This window comes from Pagrus pagrus (assembly GCF_965226575.1).
Source record: "Pagrus pagrus genome assembly, chromosome: 9".
In the NCBI taxonomy this organism is placed as follows: Eukaryota; Metazoa; Chordata; class Actinopteri; order Spariformes; family Sparidae; genus Pagrus; species Pagrus pagrus.
Window position 1 is genome coordinate 16,526,416 of NC_140193.1, and position 20,231 is coordinate 16,546,646.

At 43.1% G+C, this 20,231-nt stretch overlaps 1 protein-coding gene across 1 annotated transcript in view; it reads right to left on the minus strand.

The window, feature by feature from the left end:
* lrp2a (low density lipoprotein receptor-related protein 2a) overlaps positions 1-20,231 on the minus strand; it is a 49,446-nt gene that overhangs the window by 18,398 nt on the left and 10,817 nt on the right. The window contains 34 exon segments of the mRNA XM_084362669.1: positions 4-26; positions 241-441; positions 518-807; positions 895-1,053; positions 1,567-1,732; positions 1,840-2,772; positions 3,801-3,989; positions 4,125-4,364; positions 4,476-4,689; positions 4,782-4,959; positions 5,466-5,575; positions 5,673-5,816; positions 6,255-6,421; positions 7,214-7,342; positions 7,466-7,643; positions 7,803-8,031; positions 8,141-8,325; positions 8,408-8,619; positions 9,231-9,479; positions 9,785-9,799; positions 10,145-10,525; positions 10,650-10,766; positions 11,152-11,271; positions 11,928-12,167; positions 12,318-12,599; positions 12,707-12,844; positions 13,060-13,190; positions 13,387-13,512; positions 13,925-14,117; positions 14,743-14,946; positions 15,177-15,317; positions 15,525-15,727; positions 15,862-16,068; positions 16,492-16,715. Of these exon segments, the coding sequence (XP_084218795.1) occupies positions 4-26; positions 241-441; positions 518-807; positions 895-1,053; positions 1,567-1,732; positions 1,840-2,772; positions 3,801-3,989; positions 4,125-4,364; positions 4,476-4,689; positions 4,782-4,959; positions 5,466-5,575; positions 5,673-5,816; positions 6,255-6,421; positions 7,214-7,342; positions 7,466-7,643; positions 7,803-8,031; positions 8,141-8,325; positions 8,408-8,619; positions 9,231-9,479; positions 9,785-9,799; positions 10,145-10,525; positions 10,650-10,766; positions 11,152-11,271; positions 11,928-12,167; positions 12,318-12,599; positions 12,707-12,844; positions 13,060-13,190; positions 13,387-13,512; positions 13,925-14,117; positions 14,743-14,946; positions 15,177-15,317; positions 15,525-15,727; positions 15,862-16,068; positions 16,492-16,715 (6,918 nt within the window).

The following is a 20,231-nucleotide window of genomic DNA, read 5'->3' on the forward strand; positions in this document are numbered from 1 at the left end:
AACATAGTTGAAGTCAGGTTTAGGTCCTGAGAAAGCAATTTGTGAAAAGCGAAACGACAGAATTTGTTAGTGTTAGTGAAGGTAAAGAGAAGAGAGGTGAGTTTTGATTCACTCATGCAGAAGAGTTTATTATGATTAATAATCAGCAATCAGACGTTTGATAATTCATTAAAACACAAAATGAGGAAGAAATGTGAATTAGGAAAAAAATCAATTCGAGCTCTTTTAAAAACAGCCTACCACAGACTCTCTCAAACTCATCGCTGCCATCTCCACAGTCGTTGTCATTGTCACATTTCCACTGGGCGCGAATACAGCGGCCATTCATGCAGGTAAATTGGCCTGGCTGGCAGCGGGTGCCATTATCATGGATACAGTGCTTGTTGTCAGCCAGGTACCAGCGGCCCTCTGATGGACACTGACACTCAGCTCCATTGGGTCCTTCAAAATCAAATAGCTTTCAATTACAACACTACACGAATATTATGCTGAAAAACAAGTATGAAACTGATTGTACCTGCTGTGCAGATGTGGCTACAGCCTCCGTTAAACTGCTGGCAGGGACTGTCACACTGCTGCTGCTTCCTGCTGGCCAGAACGTGGACATCCATTGGCCGAGTAGGAAGGTTCTGAATCATGGGCCTCTGATCAGAACCATCGTGCTTGTTGGCCCGATAGATGCTGCGTGTGTTCCAGTCAGTCCAATAGATGAACTCGCCAAACATGGTCATAGCAAAGGGGTAGATGGCTGTGCTGACGATGACCTCCCGATTGGAGCCCGTGAGAGAGGATCGCTCAATCTTCTGTCTGATGGCAGAACAAAATAATGATAACAGATGGTGTAATAAACAAAATTGAGTACATATTTTGACAGTGGACTATTTCAGATCTTACAAGCTGGCGTCTGCCCAGTAGAGTCTTTCTTCTTCATAGTCCAGGGTCAATCCATTGGGCCACACCAGACTGCTGTTCACAATCTCCGTTCTGAAGTTTCCACCTAAGGTAGCACGTTCGATCTTTGCATGGGTTCCCCAGTCTGTCCAATACATGTATCTATGGAAAGAGGAGGGATTCACCTTTAAATCTCAGATTAATGTCATGAACAGAGGTTGTGTTTGTTAAGATTTAATTACTTTACAAAGCAGTTCAACTACAAGTAAACGCAAATATTTGAGATGCTGTATGTGAAATGGCACACCCTGATAAGCTGTCTGAAGCTTGAGAATAGGGGCCTAGACATTAAACAAATAATATCTAAAGTAAATGTTTACTAACACATTGTCTAGATTCGATAAGGGCATGTATTACACAGTAAAAATTACATCCTACAAAACACACTACTAAATGGCCCCAGGAGATTATCAGTCTAAACCTTGATTAAAAAATGAAAAACAAACAAACTCTGATGCATTTTGACATCAAGCCTTCATCAGAGAGTCAAAAACCTGTTAAAACTGCTAAAAGACAATAATGGCATGACACATGGCTAGTGAAAACAACAGAACAATTGAAATGGATTTGGATGGAAACTAGCTTAGTGTAACTAGCTTAGTGTTTTAGTCTTACCCCCTGCAGGGATCCAACATGATGGCCCTTGGCCTCGACACATGGGCAATAATAGTCCTCTGAGAGCCATCCACAGACATGGAGCTGATGCTCTGGTTGACATAGTCACTATAATAAATTCTCCTGTTTATCCAGTCATAAGCAATGCCATCAGGAGCCCCTAGATCTGTCAAAAGACAAGGACCAAAGCAACATCAGCCATATAAAAAACCTCCAAGAGAAACAACATACGTAAGTAATAAGTGTATGTTGTAGTGTAGGTGTAAAGCCAACCTGAAGCCACCACTACAGGAGCTGACGTGGGAGAGGACAGGCTGATGTAGCTGATCTTGCTTGCTCCTGCGCCTGAGCTCTGTGTGAAGTAGATCCTCCTGTCTGTGAGGTCAAAATCAAGTGCCACAGAGGTACGTGGCACATTGACCACAGGGAAGGGCAATGCATGGTCGTCGGGGTCGAGGCGCAGGCTGCGTACAGTGCTCTCAGTCGTGTAGATGAGATAATCATCCCTTGACACTACACAGGTCTCATTATCTGCGGCAAGGTTCCCAAAAGCGCAGCTGCATTTTTTGTTCTGGCCACCTGAGCCAGACCCTGGGAGGGCGAAGCAGAAGTGGGCACAGCCTCCGTTAGCCTCTACACAGGGGTTGTAGTTAAGCTCCTGGGCAGTGGTAGGCTGGGTACGTTGGTCGAAGATGGAGACGTCTCTGAGCATGTTGATGTTGTCTCTAATGACAGCGGGCTGCTCTGTGCTGCCGGGCTCTTTGCTTGCTTGAAACACCTTCTTAAGATTTCTGTCCACCCAAATGATACTACTCTCAAACACTGTGATTCCATAAGGAGTCGGGTAGCGACTGCCGTACCTAACAATCTCCGTCTCACCCCCTTGAGGATTGACCCGGGCGATCATATCCAGGGAGTCATCCACCCAGTAGACGTAGCCAGTTTGCCAGTCCAGAGCGAGACCTCGTGGAGTAATAATCCCCGATGACACTAAAATCGTGCGGTTGGTTCCGTCCAAGAGTGCTCGCTCAATTTTGGGGCTCTGACCATAATCAGCCCAGAACAAGTATCTGTTTCTGGGGTCCACCACGATGTGGCGTGGCATGTCCACCTGGGTCTTCAGCAGCACCCTGCGGAAAGTGGTGTTCAGGCGTAGCACCTCCACATACGTCTCAGTGAGGAAAGCGTTGGTGAAATACAGATTCCCTAAAGAAAGAATCTAGTTAGTAACATACTGTGAATTTGTACATCATGAGGGCATAAGGTCATCAATCGCAAACTATGACACGTCACAATCTAAGTAATATTTTTACTGGCTGACATTATGATGGTGTTATCAAGACTTCATACTTCAGTTGTAGTGATGCAATAATAAATGAGTAACAATAATAAATGAGTAAACTGCCTGCAAGCAGCTGTCTCTGTTTTTCCTAAACTAGCTAATGAAATCATCTCCCTATCACCTGTTCAGGACTGATGCACCTGCACTGTGAGTCTGGCACTGTCATAAAGCTTCTTAACTTTGACACTACCACAAAGTCTTTGACTCTACCAGGTAGTCACCTGTCTGAGGTCTGTGTCATACAGCAGGTTTGCATTTCAGAGTCTCTCTTTCTCTGATTTAAACTAACAGATGAAGAGGTTGTTGCAGACACAAAAGTAATATAGATCAGCAAGTCACAAAATTTGAATATTTTAAGAGGAAGAAAGTCAACAAGTATTTCTACAAATAAGTTTTAAGGTGCAATATGTTAATAAATCTAGTTAAAATGTTACTAAAATTATCAAAAGAATGTGAAGAAAGTATATCATATAAGTTTATGTATTGTGTTGGAGAGATATCTACTGAAGTGAGCATGCTAACCAGCTAGCCCCAGCCTGGCCTTTTTCATAATACCACTCCGAGCTCCTAGTCCAGACTTCTAGCTAGATATGTTGCCCCCTATTTGAAGGAATTTAAGAGGAGGCCAATTCTTACATATTGCACCTTTAAGATGCTTTGATGATTTAATGCTGGAGTATTTCCTATGGATAAAAATACATGACTTATGTGAAGATTAGAAATGCAACAAGGAGGGCATTGAAGAAATTGATAATAGATAAAAAAAAGTTTTAAAAACTTAAAAAAAAAAAATCCTAAAATAACAGTTTAGTTTACTGTAGTGACTTTATCGCACACTACTTACTTAAGCAAAACAAAATCAAAACATTTGTGAGCTTAGACAACAGCATACCTGCAGCCCAGTCCACAGCGATGCCTCGTATCCCGTTGCGACCTATTCCAGATGTTACTACACTACGTAATCCTGAGCCATCTGGCTTGATCCGTCTGACCCCGTTCTGAATGGCCACAGTGCTGCTGAAGTCGCACCAGTAGATGAAGCTAGAAGCCATGTGTACATCAATGTGTAAAGCATTACGGCCTGCAGGAGGATAAGCCAGCCGTTAGTGGCCATATTTGTTTCTTCAAACACAATAGTCATGAACATTTGATCTTTTTTCAAATAAATAGATCCTATGCTTAATATAGTAGTAGGTAAGATATGAGAATCCCTGACCTCTACCAGCCACAGGCACCATGGCCTCAGAGTGATCGGCCCCTTCCAGACTGAAGCCTTTGATAGCAGACAGAGTGGAGATGACGACATAGGACTGGTAGTGAGCGCAGGTCCTGTTGTCACTGTTAAGTTTAAAACCTGTGGCACATGCACAGGTGAACAGACCCTGCGGCCGAGGCAGGCAGAGCTGCTCGCACGCGCCCATATTGTTGGAGCAGCCATTGGATGTACCTGCAGAGGCTGGGTTCGTAGAGAGAAGACAGTGTGACAAACACAAGAAAAAGCAACAACAAGCCGAAAATAGACAACAGTGAATGAATGACAATGACGATGTCTCTTTGTGCTACTCACTCTCTCGATAATGCACTTTCAGGACTCTGAGCCCAGAAATGTTGTCTCGCAGCACAACCTTATCGGCACCCGTCAACTTGTTCACGCGCTCTATGACCTCGAAGTTGCGGTCAGTGAAGTAGAGGTAGTTTTCATGGACAGCCACACCCCAGGGATGAGACAGGCCTGACACTATGGTGATACGGTTACTCCCATCTGGATCACCACGCTCAATCTGTCAACATTCAAATGCCAGACAGTAAGTCAGATGCTGCATGCTCTTTTTGACCTTATGTAGTGAACAAATAGTGATCCGTGAAAACCCACCACGCCAGTGCTTGTGACAGCCCAGTACAGCTTGTTCTCTCGGATGTCCACAGTGATGAACTCGATGTGATCCAGGTTGTTGGTGAACAAGGTGAGAGGGTTCGAGCCATCCATGTCTGCAGATGCCACCTTGGCAGGGATGCCACTCTCCGTTCCCTGGTCTGTCCAGTACAGTTTGCTTAGAAGACATTAAAGACAGGAAGTTAGTGTTATTTAGAATTTAGTCATGGATATCTATGCTTTTTGCTTTTTAATAGCCTTACATACATTTTATACTCAAACAATTAAGACAGAAATTGTCGCTGTTGGGTGACAATCTCCAAAATATAAACTTTTCAGGATACAAAATGCCAACTTTGCACTTAGTGAAACAAGGAAAAAAGTTTTCATTAAGTTTGAGAATTTTTCTGAACCCACAGAAGACCAGGTCACACCTGAGTTGAAATTTTAAATAGCAATATCACCCATAATTACAGTTTTCATATTACAGTAACAAGGGATGGCTTAGAAACGTCTTTCTTGTGTCTTTATTGTACTCGCTGGAGTTTGAATGTGCAGTGTAGTTTTCAGTAACACTGGTTGAGTTCTCTCTAGAGGCAGAGCAGATGGCGATGAGGAGGCAGTTAGAGCTCAGTAGCTGTGGGGATGAGTGGCTGTGCCAGGACTGTGTTAAATGGGGCTTACCCACGTGCTGGGTCCACTGCGATGCCAACAGGACTTCCCGCGCCAGTTGGAGAGCCGTTATTTGTGATTACAGTTTTCCTGTACTGTACCTCACCTCTCAGCTTCAAAACCTGGCCGAGAATGAACACAAACAAGTGACATTTGTGAGTATTCACATTCATTTTTTGTTTTCCTATTACAAATGCAATCACAAAAAATGTACCTCACCTCAATAGACTGTGTAGCTGGATTGGTGTAGTACAGGTTCTCTGTTATCCAGTCCAAGGCCAGGCCAACAGGAGAGCCAAGAATGGCTGCGGGGGCAAACTCTGTCCTGTTAGTGCCATCTGACTTCACCCTGTGGATCTCACCCTGGAGGACAAAGGATGACAGATTCATCTCAGCCACTGCTGAATTTGGATGTGTAGAGTTAATCATGTATTATGTTTTCCCCACATGGTTTTCAGTGAGTTTTTATTATGTATTTTTACTGTTAACCCTTGGAGAATAAGTTCTGAACTGAAGTGTGACATGTACAGCTACAGTATGCTGTATATACAGTGTGTCTCTTATAAGATAAGATAAGATAGAACTTTATTAATCTCGAAGGAAAGTCAGAGATTGCTCAAAAAATACTACAACCAGTGGGTTCCTTGGGTCAGGGTCACATACTGGGCCCAGGTTTATCATTAAATATTAGTGACATATAAAAAATATACTAAACCTTGTAGCATTGCATCTCTGCACAGCACAGGTTCCCTTCTTACTGTTATAGGACACTTAAAATAGTGTCTTTCGACAGTAACTTACCGGGTGCTCCACCCAGTAGATGGTCTGTTCATTGTCATCAAAGTCAACATCATAGCCATTCTGAAGCCCAGCAACAGGGACCATAGCATCATTACTCTTCTCATCTGGGTTCAGTGAAATGCCATAGATGATGCTGTCTCTCACAACCACCAGGAAAGGATCCTCAACTAAAAAAAAAAAAAAAAAAAACAATAATGCAAAAGCAGTCAATAAACAGTGACTAGAAATACATTTACAAACTGCTCGTCCTGTGAATTTCTTAGTAATTTAAAAGTTGCAAAACTAACTCTGGGAAAGAATGTTTCCTGCATGAGGATTTAGCTCCATGGTTATCCAAAACTTAAAGTTGCTGTCAGTGTACCATTCCTGTTGCAAAATAGGGATCCTGAGCTAACAGGCCTTTATCTAAAAAGAGGATTGACTGGTGAAAGTTGTTTCCACAATCTGATTTGCTTTGTCATCAGAGATTAGAATCGATGAATGGTTGTGGGGCATTTTCATTCTTGGATAATCATTGGCCTCAGGGGGAGACTGTGTTCTGCTTGGCTTGAATGGGCTGAAACCTGAGATGAGTTAAGCTGCTGACCTAAGGGGGACTCCTTGGACTCTGAATTAAAGGTCCCTTGTCTTCTTGAGACCTTGAAAGACATGCTTATATGATTCTTAATATTTATAACTGGAATAGCAGTTTACACGAGAATCTAAATGGGAGACTGTTGACAAGCACCTGGATCGATTTATAACACACGAGGTCAGTGTTTTCAAAGATTTCTCCTCTTATCAACATCGAGATGGCTGCAAATTAAACGTGCAAAAAACACCATTTTTACAATACCAGGTTTACTCTTTGCTCTAAGATGAATACCTGAGTGCATCAACTTATCAGCTGCATCTGACCTGACTTCCTTTTTCATCAAACTGAGCGATGAGTGTTTTCCTCCATTTGGCAGGAAGCATACCTCTGGTGCAGGTGATCTGGTCTGCTGCCAGTGTCCAGCCTGAGGGGCAGGCACACGAGAAGTACCTCGGTCCCACAGCAGAAAGCAGGCAGATATGAGTGCAGGGACTCCTCAAGCAGTGATTTTCACCTAGAAATTGTCAGCCCACACATGCAAACAAGAGTCAACAGACTAATCTTCATAGGTTCTCCATTCCTAAATGTATTTACAGAAACAATGGACCTGCATTAATGTAGTTCCTCTTTGTCATACCTGCTGGCTGCCTGGCTGGGTGTACTGCCACCAGACCCATGGGCTGAGGGAGGTTGAACAGCATCACTGTCTGGTTCTCCCCATGCCACTTATGGGCTCGCATCACACGGTTGATGTATCTGTCGGTCCAATACACAAAATCCTCAAAAATGGTAATTGCGTGGGGATGTTGCAGTACCTTTTCATAGAGAGTAGCAAAAGGAAAAAAACGTATGTCTTACACATACTATTCAAAAGGAAACTGAATGTGCTCTGTTCACTTTGAGATGAATAAGATGTCTACAGATCATTCAGAAAATGTATCATCAGAATAAAGTCTTCAGCCACATACACTCACCAGGTCACTGGCCAGAACTTGTTTCCTGTTGTTTCCGTTATAATCGCAGTAGTCAATGAAATCCAAGTAGGCGTCAGCAAAGTACAACAAATTGTTTGGATAGTCTATGGTTAGACCATTTGGCCAGTACAGCTTGTTGCTTATGATCACAGTCCTCAACTTTCCATCCATGCTGGCCTTCTCAATGCGGGGGTTCCTACCCCAGTCGGTCCAGAACATCAGGTGAGCACTGCAAAACAAATGTCTTGTTAACACTGAAAAGCAGAGACCATAATATGCGAATCATTTCCAGATACACACAGATATAAAGCAAACATGTTTCTCTGTTAGTCACTGACCTCTCCCTTGGGTCCAGCACCAGGCCTCGAGGGTTGGTGACATTTTCACTGATCAATACAGTGCGGTGGGTGCCATCCAGTTTAGACACTTCAATAGTCTCCAAGACGTAGTCAGTCCAGTAAAGGTTCCTGCCCACCCAGTCCACAGCAAGGCTCTCTGTTACAGTCACTCCACTGTCAAATATCTGTCCAAAAGAGACTCATTCTTGGTGAACAAAGTTTTAGTGCATATGTCTGTGGTGACAAAAAGGGAACAGACAAACTCACCACAGTCCTGTCGCTGCCGTTTTTGTTTGCACTCCAGATTCTGTCCTGGCTTGTGTCGGACCAGTACACACGGTCAGTGACCGAGTCAAAATCTAGGGCCACGATGTTGCGTCCGTCTCGGACCAGCGAGCGAACAACGTTGGGCTGAGCGGTTATGTCATCTTGAACAATCTGATTTCGACTGGCCACTAGTAAGAACGCCTGACGGGAATCTGTAAACAGACATCAAATCTCTGTTACCTATTTTTCACGTCCATTCTCATGCTAATAGGAGCACTTATCAGCTTTTGCATGTCTACCAAAACTCTACCACAGGTCTGTTAAATGGACCCTACTCAAATGGCCATCCTTGGGGAATGCACTTTTGTCCAAATAATGACCTATTGTATTGCAAGGCCTTTCAGCGGGGTTATCTGTGTGGAAGAGGAGCTCATGTCAGGCACGCTCCCCATAAACAGCCCTTTGTTGGTTGATTATGTCCTAATTACACCAGTGATGGCCAGTGAGTGACATATATGTTATTTGTCTTATCTAAAGAAATCAGAGCAGCAAGGAGAGACAAGGGAGAAGAAAGGCCGTGTGTCAGTCTCGCAGTCTGGGGGCCGAGCTCCCCCGTTATCATAGCTCATTCCTGCCAGCACACTGGGAAAAAACTGAGATATGTGCTGTAAAGGCCAATCATCATGACAACCAAATTACTGTGGGACTGATAATTGGCCTATTTCCTATTTTGCTGCGCAGTGAAATTAAAGGTTTTTATTTACAACTACCAGAGTAGCAGTATGTTCCGTGCACAAAAGTTTTAAATCATGTCCCTTCTCACCTGAGGCCTTGCAGGTACGCTGGTCTGCTTCAAGAGTGTAACCATCCTGGCAGTGGCAGCGGAAAGAGCCTCTCTCATTAAAGCAGTGCTGGCTGCATAGCCCGGGGGGATTACACTCATCTACATCCTCACATGTCTTGGAGTCATTGCTCAGTTGATAACCCACAGGGCATGTGCACTGGGCCCCAAACGGCCCTTGGATACAACCGTGGGTGCAGCCAGCGTTGTTGTCGGAACAGCTCTCCTGATCTGAGAGGAAAGCAGGGAAATGGAGATCAGACCAAGGAAATGACAGTTCACACAATACAGATACAAAATGTGTATGCAATTAATATACCTCATCTAAAGTTAATTAAAGGACAACAAAGCACTAACTACTTCAGTTAGAGTCTTTAGAAGTGCTACTCTGAGCCAGAGCTACACAAAATTTTCATTGATCGTGTTTTACAACTAATCTATAAATATCAGAATAATTAATAAAGAGGCTTTGTTTGTTGAAATTGAATCAAAACTACTTGCAGCATTTCTACCAATGATTGAGAGTTTGTTCCTACCTGGCAAACGCTCGTCTGAAAGCAGTGAAAAAAGGCAAGAAAGGAAAATCACAGATCATTTTCAGGTTAATACCACTCAAATCACACACATGCATGATTTTAACACAAGAATCCAAAGACAAACAGATACTATTCAACACATGAAGTGAAGTCCCCCTTGTTTACAGAATACCAGTAGAAGAAGAATGTCAAATAAAATCAAATCAAGTCAGGGTTTGATCCTGTGTCATCATGTGATATCAAAACAAAATTGAATTTGAGAAGGGCAGCAAACATCGATAATGTAATAAAACAATCAAATCTTTCTGATAGACCGAGAGCATGTTGCAGGCTGAGAGGGAAAGCAGGGATCAGACTTACTGCAGAGAGGAGACTCGTCAGCACCATTGGGGCAGTCAGGAGTGTTGTCACACACCGTGGTGAGGTTGATGCACACACTGTGGCCAGGGCACTGCCACTGCCAGCTGGGACATCTGAAAGGCGGCGTGGGACAGTCTCTTTCATCGCTCATGTCCCTGCAGTCGTTGTCTCCATCGCAAATCCAGCTGCGTAACACGCAGTTCCCGTTGTCACAGCGGAACATCGAGGAGGGACAGGTGCGAGGTGGGCAAGCGTGATGTTCGTCGCTACCATCCTCACAGTCTGGATGGCCATCACATTCCCAGGTTGATGGGACACAGCTGCCGTCTGATTGGCACTGGAACTCACTTTCATGGTGGCACATCCCTGGAGGCCTTGTAGCTGGGAAACATCAGAAAACACAGCAAACAGCATGTTAGTACAGTCCAAAACTAGGGAAAATCAGAATATGTTGCCGTCCAACTGAGTAATACTTAAGTAATATAACCAGTATTTAGATACTTACGACAGGCTTGCTCATCTGAGCGATCACTGCAATCAAAGACTCCATCACATCGGTAATAGGAGTTGATACACTGGTGACCACTGGAGCACTTGAACTCATTCCCAGTGCAGTTGTAGACTGAAAAAATCCAGTTGAGTATGTTAAACCTGATATTCCATATCTCTACATTTTTGTATGCATGCCGAGCTCAACTGTTGTGCAACGCCGCTAATGTGATAAATAAACTAAGAGGCTTAGCACATGCTTGTTGAATTTAACAACACATTCAATTGACCTCTACAACTTTTTGAACATGTTTAGCCGGTACAAACTGGACGTAGCAAATGCATGAATGAAAATGAGTTAATTCATTTTGGAGAAAGAGGCAATAGAGGTCCGAATTCACAATATCTCACAGTGAATGGGCTAAGGCACGTTAACAATCATAGGACTCAAATAAATCTGATCAGCAAATAATTTTGTTAGTTTTATAAATACAATATACTGTAGGTAAGGTACTCACTGCATCCCTGCTCATCCGCGCCATCCACGCAGTCCCTGTCCCCATCACAGACAAAGTTGGGGTCTATGCAGCGGTGGTCTGGACACTTAAACTGTCCTGGATAGCATGTGCTTAACAGATCTGTCAACACAAATTGTTAAACAACAATATGACAACAATATGAGTCTGTGAGATAATCTCCCTTCTGGACAAAACATACAATACTGTACGTATAGTCTTCGTTTAAAATCCTTTACATTTTTTAGAGGAACAAAAACAGTACTTCTGTCAGTAATTTACCAAGTGTAGCTTAAAGCCATAAATAGTTTTTTGAGTCACCCATTTTCCTAATAGGGGGACCTGACATAGGTGCACATGTGTACATTGTCTGATGCTGAAACTTAAAGGAGCTCTATGTAGTTTTGGACAAGAAATTCAAACTTAGAATTTTAAAAGTTACAATATTAATGAGGTAATTAAACAGATTCAGAAACATTTATTTTTTTACATAACGGAATAAACAAGCTGTTCTCAGAGGAAAATAAGGTCCCCAGAACACTGTTTGAAGCTAGAAAGGTGGCAGGGTCCGCCACATATAAACAAAGTAAAACAGTATGAAATTGTGTTGTCCTTTAAGGTCAGTTTGTTTATTCAGTTTATTCAATCATGAAAACAGAGGGAGTTTGTTTATTTAGTTTGTTTGGCAAATAAAAAAAAATCAGTGATGTGTAAATTAACAAAACAAGTCACATAGCAAATCCTAATTTTAAGTTAATAGACTCTATAGAGATACTCACGGCAGTCAGCTTCATCTGAACCATCTCCACAGTCATTGTCAGTGTCACAACGCCAGGTTTGTGGAATGCAGCGGTGGTTGGAGCAGGTGAACTGATTGGCAGGGCACGTTCCAGGTACCCGTGTAGGGCAGTTAATCTCATCGCTGTTATCAAAACAGTCATTGTGCCCATCACAGCGCCATCCTGCAGGCACGCAGCGCTTATTGGAACAGGTGAAAGCAGAGGGAGAGCAAGTGGTGTCTGAAAAAAGAGAAGATGAACTTGACTTGATATCATTATATCTAACTGAATTAAAGAAACCCCAGGGACATGAATCATTTCTTTATTCTGGTCTGGTCAGGCCAGGCCAGTATAATAAACTGGATTTACAAACACAAAAAAAAGCATTACTGTTAATTCCACAGTTGAGCTCGTCACTGTTGTCATGGCAGTCGTCAACACCATCGCATCTGTAGCTGTTTGGGACACATTTGCCGTTGCCACAGGAGAAGGAGTTGGCTCCACACTGCAGTGTGGGGGGCTCGTTGGAAGGGTCGTCCACACACGTCTGCTGGTTGGGCAACAGCTTCATCCCATACGGACAGCCACACACCCTCCCTGAGTCTGGGGCTGGGAAACAGAAGTGGCTGCAGTCTCCATTAGGATTTGTTTGCCTGTTGCAGAGGTTGGAACCTGAGAAGGAGAGTGGAGGGTAATTACAAAGGAGTATGACTGACAGGTTCGAGCCTCAGCTATGCATGAATAGTGGAGTGAGAAGAGCGGTAAATAAAACTACTGACCAATCTGAGAGTTGGAGTTGAAAGACTTGACATGCATGATGTGGCTGATTCCTCTTCTGATAATGACCATCTCCCCACCATCGGTCTTGCGCACACGTACAATGCCACCCAAGCGCCAGTCAGTAAAATATGCATAGCCTTCAAGGGACAGGAGCAACAGACCATAACCTCAGTTACTTTGTCTGTCAACACCCACTGGTATTTTCTACTCTTTTGACATGAGCATAATAAGAGGCAAGATTGACAAACCACAATTGAAGTTGCGGACAGGGAAATAAACTCCCTCTTTATGGTCTTTAGTTCAGATATTTGATCCTGTAATGGAAGTTTTTATTTATGTAAGGAACTATTACCTTCAAAAATGGTGAGACCAAATGGATGGGAGATCTGGGTTATGCGGTCCAAAGAAATCCTGTTCTGTCCATCAAAGTTGCTGTGCTCTATTTTGTCAAAGAAGGCATCCACCCAATACAGACGCATTGAGCTGGGTGCAGATAAAAGCAGAGAAAGAGTTTGAAAGAAGTCACAAGTGCTGTCAGGAGAACCATCAGAAAAGAATCATTAATATAGCAACCATAATTTCTGGGTAAAACAATGAAATATTACGTCAATCTTCAGTGCAATGAAATTAAATGGTGTACTGTGGGAGTGTTATTTTAGCCACGTAGCTATTGACTCACCTCCAGTCAATAGCTAAGCCATTTGGCCAGCCAAGAGTAGTGTTTACAATAGACAGGGCATGTGACCCGTCAGCCCAAGCCCTCATAATCTTCGCTGGCCGGTACCAGTCGGTCCAAAAAATATACCTGAGGAAAATAAACAAAGAGCATCAATACATGTTATAACAAGGTTATATTTCATTAAAAAATTTACCTACTTTGAATACTATACCAACACCCTTTTTTTAAATTATTTTATTTTGATACTTCCACGTTATAGAGCTTTTCTGTTTAAGCCAACTTCTTAGTGTTCGCTACAATACTGCCCTTCAGGCTGAACTAATCTCGGCTGTTGGACACAGAGGCCTTATGACTTTGAGGCTATTGGAAATAACAGCTTGTTCTAAATAAGGATTCATTTTATCAGGTGGGGGCTTAATTTGAGGACATTTCTGAATGGGTGAGCTTATTTTAAGGTGTGGTACCAGACATGCGCGCAGAAATTTCCCTTTCTTAAAAGCAGACAAAGCTACAAATCCCATGGTCATCGCTGATTTACCCAATGAGGGGATGCACCACGATGGCCCTGGGGTTGTTGAGGCTCTGTACAATGGCTCTCCTCGACTTATCAGCTAGCCTCATGACAGATATGCTCCTGTATCGCGGGTCGGTCCAGTAGAGGTTCTTTGAAATCCAGTCGTAAGCCAGGTCCTCCACTCCATCCACTCGATTGGCTGCCAGCACCTCCCTGCCTGTGCAGATCAAAGTAGTCAGACTACCGTTTAACACAGACATGAAAGAGGAACACATTTAAATAAATAGGCTGTCAGCTTGCATTTTCCCCGTGCGGACCGGACAGAAAAAACTAGAGCAGCTCCAAAAACAACATCACTGATCAGAGCAGTGGTGTTTCTTTTTTTTGTGTGTGTGTGTTGTGACTGCTCGTGGATTATCACATTAGTAACCTTCCACAGTTTTGAAATTAAATATCAAAACTGCAAAGTAAAACATTGTTTATTAGTCGTACTCATTTTTTAGGTCATTAGTTTGAGATGTAGGTTGAATATATGATCCATTTTCCACTGTCCATACTCCTGTCCTGTCCCTCCCCCATAGTACCAGTCGGCCCCATCCGGCACTCCCTTAACTCCCTGTATAAGCCTGGCCGAATCACATGGTAGAGCTCTCTGCGCGGAAAGAAATTATCCAAGGATGTAAGCACAGAGAAAACACAGAAAACACATTAGCTGCTGATAGTTTCTCATACTGATGATAGACATCATGTCTTTCCTTGGATTATTATACTATTATTATGCTGTCAATGTGTACATTAATTAGGATATTCAGTTCAGCTTGGGCAACCAACAAGATGCTCACCAGTCCCATCCACTTTTTGTTTATAGATGATGTCTTTAACTGTATCTGAGAAGAAGATGGCATCGTCTTCAGCACTAAAATCCACCCCAACAAAGTAGGAAGGCGTTCCAGTGACGGGAAGGATGATGTCTTCCTGAGACGAGAGATTAAATGGGATCCCCCTCACGGCCAGTTGGCTCGAGAACAACAGAAACTGCCTTACAGCTGAAGATGGGAAATTAGAAAACAACATGAATCAAGATATTCAGTTTCACAAAAACATCATAACACAAAAGAAAGGGTCAAACCACCATGGGTTGCTGACCAGGTGAGTTTCAGGTGAATCTTTACAACTTCAGGGTGTTGAGTATAATCTTTCACTTAAAACCAGGAAACATACTGAAATTGAATCAGGAAACAAATCGCTAAAGTTGTAAGGGGAATTTTTCTCTTACCAAAACAACGCTTTCCATCGGCACGAAGGTCGTATCCCATGCGACATTTGCAGCGATAACCCAGTCCTCCATTGTCACTGCGATGACTCAGAACACAGATTTGCTCACATCCACCTCTGTCTACGCCACAAGGGTTTGGTACTTGAGACAAAAGCGAAAGAAAAATTACTGTTTACTGGCAATGTTATGAAATGAAAAGCTTTTTAAGCCTTTTCCTTTAGAAACACTAGGAGTTACATGGCAGAAAATTTTGGTAAATTAACACCATACTGAAGGACGAACAGTTAGAAACATGAGCTGCATCAGGACCATTCTGTAAAGGAAGATCTAGCTCACTGAAGGGCTTACCATATGGCTGTTTGAGCTGATGTATGACTGCTACTCCGTGTGGAGTCTGAGATGTATTATAAACAACTTGAGGGCTGCTGTCAGTGAACTTGTTGGCTTTCATCACAGCCATCTTGGTCCAGTCCGTGAAATAGACGTTGTGCTCAAACAGACTGATACCAAATGGGTGTGGGACTGCAGCACCTCCATGGACCACTGTTTTTCTATCAGAAAAAAATATTGAGGACATTGATTTGTTGGGATGTAAAACTCTCACAGTATTCTTCGAGATTATTTTTGTTGTAAATTCACCTAAAATGTTGTGCTATTTTTGAGGAATAACATCTGACATATTTACCTATGAAGGCCGTCATATGTTGCAGTTTCAATGTAGTCATAGCGACTGTCAACCCAGTAGATGCGCTGGGCCTCCATGTCCAGTGTGACACCAGCTGGCCAGCCCAGTTTAGTCCCAATGATCCCATAACGGTTGGTGCCATCCATGAAGGCCCGCTCCAGGCCTGGTTGTCCATTCACCGCCTCCCAATCTGAGAAGAACATATACCTGTGAAAGGAGGTTAAATGTTTAATCTGCTGGTGGGATCATTACATGAGGACTGCCATGTCCAGCTGGGAATTAACATTACATGTATTCACTATAGGAGACTTCCCTCTTGTTAATTAAGTCGAGCATCCCTGGCATTATGCTGCAAAGTGGGTGGCTGTGCATCTCACCAAAGAGCTATACATTAATTTCCGATAAGCAATTTATCTGCAGCCACCTGGCTCTCCTCCCCCCTTGAACTATACTATTGGATTACAATGAGGGTCATCACTTACATTGCTCCTCACTAATCCACCCAGGGCAATCTGCTAATCTCACACACACCCCCCATTATTCCATGCCAACGGAGCACGACAGATACTGTATGTGTGGTTTTGGAATGTGTAGATAGATGAATGAATGGAAATTGGGAGACATGCTTACCCGACAGTGGGGTCCACGGCTACTCCTCTAGGGTTTCCGAGGTTTTCAGTGATGAGTGTGACCCGGTTACTTCCATCAAAGTCCACCATGTCAATCCTGTTGACGCTGGCCTCCACCACATACAGTTTATTGTTCACCCAGTCCACCGCCAGGTTCTCAGGGTAGTCAACTGATACATTTAAAACCACCTGTATGTTGGAGCCGTCCATATCCACAGAAAACACCTGTACACAAAAGACACCATTGTCGACAAGAAATTAGTCCTTAGGTGGTCAGTGCCTTCAGATATGAGGAAAGACATTAAAGGATTATGTTACGGTTTTTCAAGTTTATCTTAATACATTATGCAGATGCCTGTAGGTACCACTGACTGCTTCTGCATCTCGAAAGTGAGGTTTACACAGAACTGTCTTAAAACTGCATTCTTTCTAATTGCCAGCAGGGGCGAAACCACTGGTTTTAAAAAAAGTCTGATTGTATGAAAGCTTACGAGGATAAGATCCTACTGCTCACTTTATTTATTACCTCGTTAAAGAGTTTCCTAGTGAGATTGTGGTCTCAATTTCTAGTTTCAAGTCTTCTTTAATACAGCATGACGTTCATTTTGTAAATAACGGTCCTATTTAGAGTAAAATGTAGGAAATGTATGTATGTATGAAAAAGCAGTGTATGCTTCACGGCTCTGAATAACAAAGATGGCGACAACCATAATGCCAAACTCGAAGTTTCAAAATCGTAGTCCACAAACCAAACCAGTGGGTTTACTCTTGGTAGGTACATTGAAAGTATTTTGACCTCCACAAGGAGGTTATGCTTTTGGTTCAGTTTACTTGTCTCTTTGTCCATTTGTCAACAGGATTGCAGAAAAACTACTAGCCCAATTTTCATCAAACTTTGTAGAAGGATGCAGCCTTTTGACAAGGAAGAACCCATTCAATTTTGGAGCGGATCCAAGCCACGGGCCAGATACAATAATTATTTTTCACTTTCGTTTACACTGCAAGACACGACAACTATATTTTGACATAATTCTAGTAGTTTTGAATATATATCCAGACAGATATAGTAGCTTGCACATCAAAGAAGAGTGGACTATTGGCCTTAGCAGCGCTCAGCAGCTCTCTGAGTGCTGTTATAGTTGTTCAATGTAACTGTCATCCTTTCTATACTGGCCACAAAGACCTTCATGAAAGAAAGGATTTCTGACATTACAATGTAAGTGACGAGAGAGGAAACCCACAGTCCTTGTTCTGAGTAAAAGTGGGCATCTTGTCACGGTTCAGTGTCTGTTTGGTTTGTTTCCTGTTTTACTTTGAAACTGTACCCTTGTGTGTCACATCCTGCTTGTCAGTTCCTCCTGTGTGTCAGTTCCTCCTGTGTGTTTCTCCGTTGATTCCCTCACCTGTTCGTGTCCCTTCTCACTCCACCTGTTTCTCATCCCCTCATTAGTGTTGTCTCCGTATTTAGCCTTTGTTCTCCCTCATGTCTTTGTCTATTGATTTGTACTTCGTGTTAGCCTTAAGTTGTTACTTGCGTTTGTCTACTTGTTCCCTTTTAGTTTTTCTGTATTTCCCCATTGATTGTTATTCAGCTTTGCTTATTAAAAGCTTGCCTTTTGTTTCCCCCTTATACTTCCTCCTGTGTGTGTGTGTTTCTGTTTGTCTGCACTTATATTATATTATAATATTCCCCCATAACGTAACACATCTTTTAAAATGATGCTCTTTTTTGTAAAAATGTCCTTCTAGGTTCACGGACAGTGTTTTCCTGCGAAGCCACTACAAAACGACAGTAACACAACAGCAACGGCCTCTTGAGGGTTTTTGCCATCGCCGCCGGCCTCCAGTGGGTCCCAGCCCCCGACGTCCAGAGGGTTCCAGCCCTCATTGCCAGCTCCCAGTGGGTCCCAGCCCACGACTTCCAGTGGGCCATCGCCGCCAGCCTCCAGAGAGTTCCAGCCTTTGTCGACGGCCTCCAGAGAGCTTCCGCCGTCGACTACAGTTCCCAGAAGGTTTCTGCCTTCGCCGCAGGCCTCCTGATCGGCCACTGCTCCTTACCCTGACCTCCTGGCCTCCAACCTGACCTTGGCCCTCCTCCAGAACCCCCTCCACCCTCCCAGCTTTACTTGGACTTTATAGCCTTTGTTCTCCCTCATGTCTTTGTCAGATTGTTTCGTTTTCCCTACGTCTTGTTCCGTGCTGCTTCGTGTCCTGTCCTTTGATGTCCCGCTCCTGTTTCCGTGCCTTCCCAACCTTCTTTGTGTTAGCCTTCATGTTAGCTCGTAGCCTGTGTTAGGCTGTGTCCGTCTTCGTCCGCCATCCTCCGTCTCGGTTTGTCTTTCCCCGTGCTTGCCTCCCAGCTTCATCCTCAGTGTTACCTTGTGTCTTCAGTGTCTCCTCATGGTTCCAGTATGGTATGTTTCTAGTTTTGGTTTTTGGTTTCTCTATGGATTTGTACTTTACTTTTGGTTTGTACTTCGTGTTAGCCTTAGTTGTTACCTTGCGTTTGTCTACTTGTTCCCTTTTAGTTTTTCTGTATTTCCCCATTGATTGTTATTCAGCTTTGCTTATTAAAAGCTCGCCTTTTGTTTCCCCCTTATACTTCCTCCTGTGTGTGTTATTCTTTTTGTCTGCGCTTGGGTCCTTCCCTTTAATATTCCCCCATAATGTAACACATCTTTTAAAATTATGCTCTTTTTTGTAAAAATGTCCTTCTAGGTTCACGGACAGTGTTTTCCTGCAGAGCCACTACAAAAGGACAGTAACACAACAGCAAATTTAGCACTAAAATGACAACTTTGGAAAATAGTAACTTGATATGTTTAACTCAGACTGCTCATACTACCTCTGGTTGAACTTTGGAATATTTTTTACGCAGAGAATAGTCCGTAGATTTTGTTCCCCACGTACTGTATCACTTAAACAGCTTTTAGGGGGGATCACTTTGTGCCTATCCTTTTAGAATGAGGACGAGTCAAGAGAAGTGTACTGCAGTCAATGGCTGTCAGAGGCATGAATGTAAAGTTAACAATAAGAAATACTTTTCAGGAGAAAAAAAGTAGTAGTAGTAGGCAGTGAGACAGACATTTTGTTTTCTTGTTACACTTTTGTGAAGACTGTAAAGTGGGTTTCTGAACCTGCCACTCAACCGATACTATGGCGGCACTAGTTTCTCAGACTGAAAACCTTGGCACCATGCAGCTGGTTAAGGGGGTACTGCTCTTAGCAGCTCTGCTTCTTTTGAAACAAGATCCAGACGTCTAAAAAGCAGGATTTTCAACTGACCTGTTTAAAGAGAAACTGAAGATGTGGAAATAGCCTGGTAGTTTAACCTTTCTGGTTGCATTCACATGCCCTGTTTTTGCTTTCCCTCCATCTAATCTGACATGCTGCCATAGAGTTGGCTGATATACACAGATGCCCAGTCACAGATATGTCCTCGCTTTTCAGCCCAGTGGCTCCAGTTCAAACCATTGAGGAGCCAAAGCATAGTCCTGAACAAAGACTTTTTAGCTGGCCAAAGAATGCATATAGATGGACAGTGCCACTGAAAACAAATACAGCATGATTACTTCCAACAAGATCCAGTTACAAAAATTGCACCCTGGTATGTGAACATCATACCAGCCTATCAGACAGGTTTCAAGATTAGGCCATTTGGATTCCATTCCACATCTACTTCCCTTCATTAAGACCCAGCCGAAAAGGAGCCAACAGCTATCCCATTATTATAGTATCAAC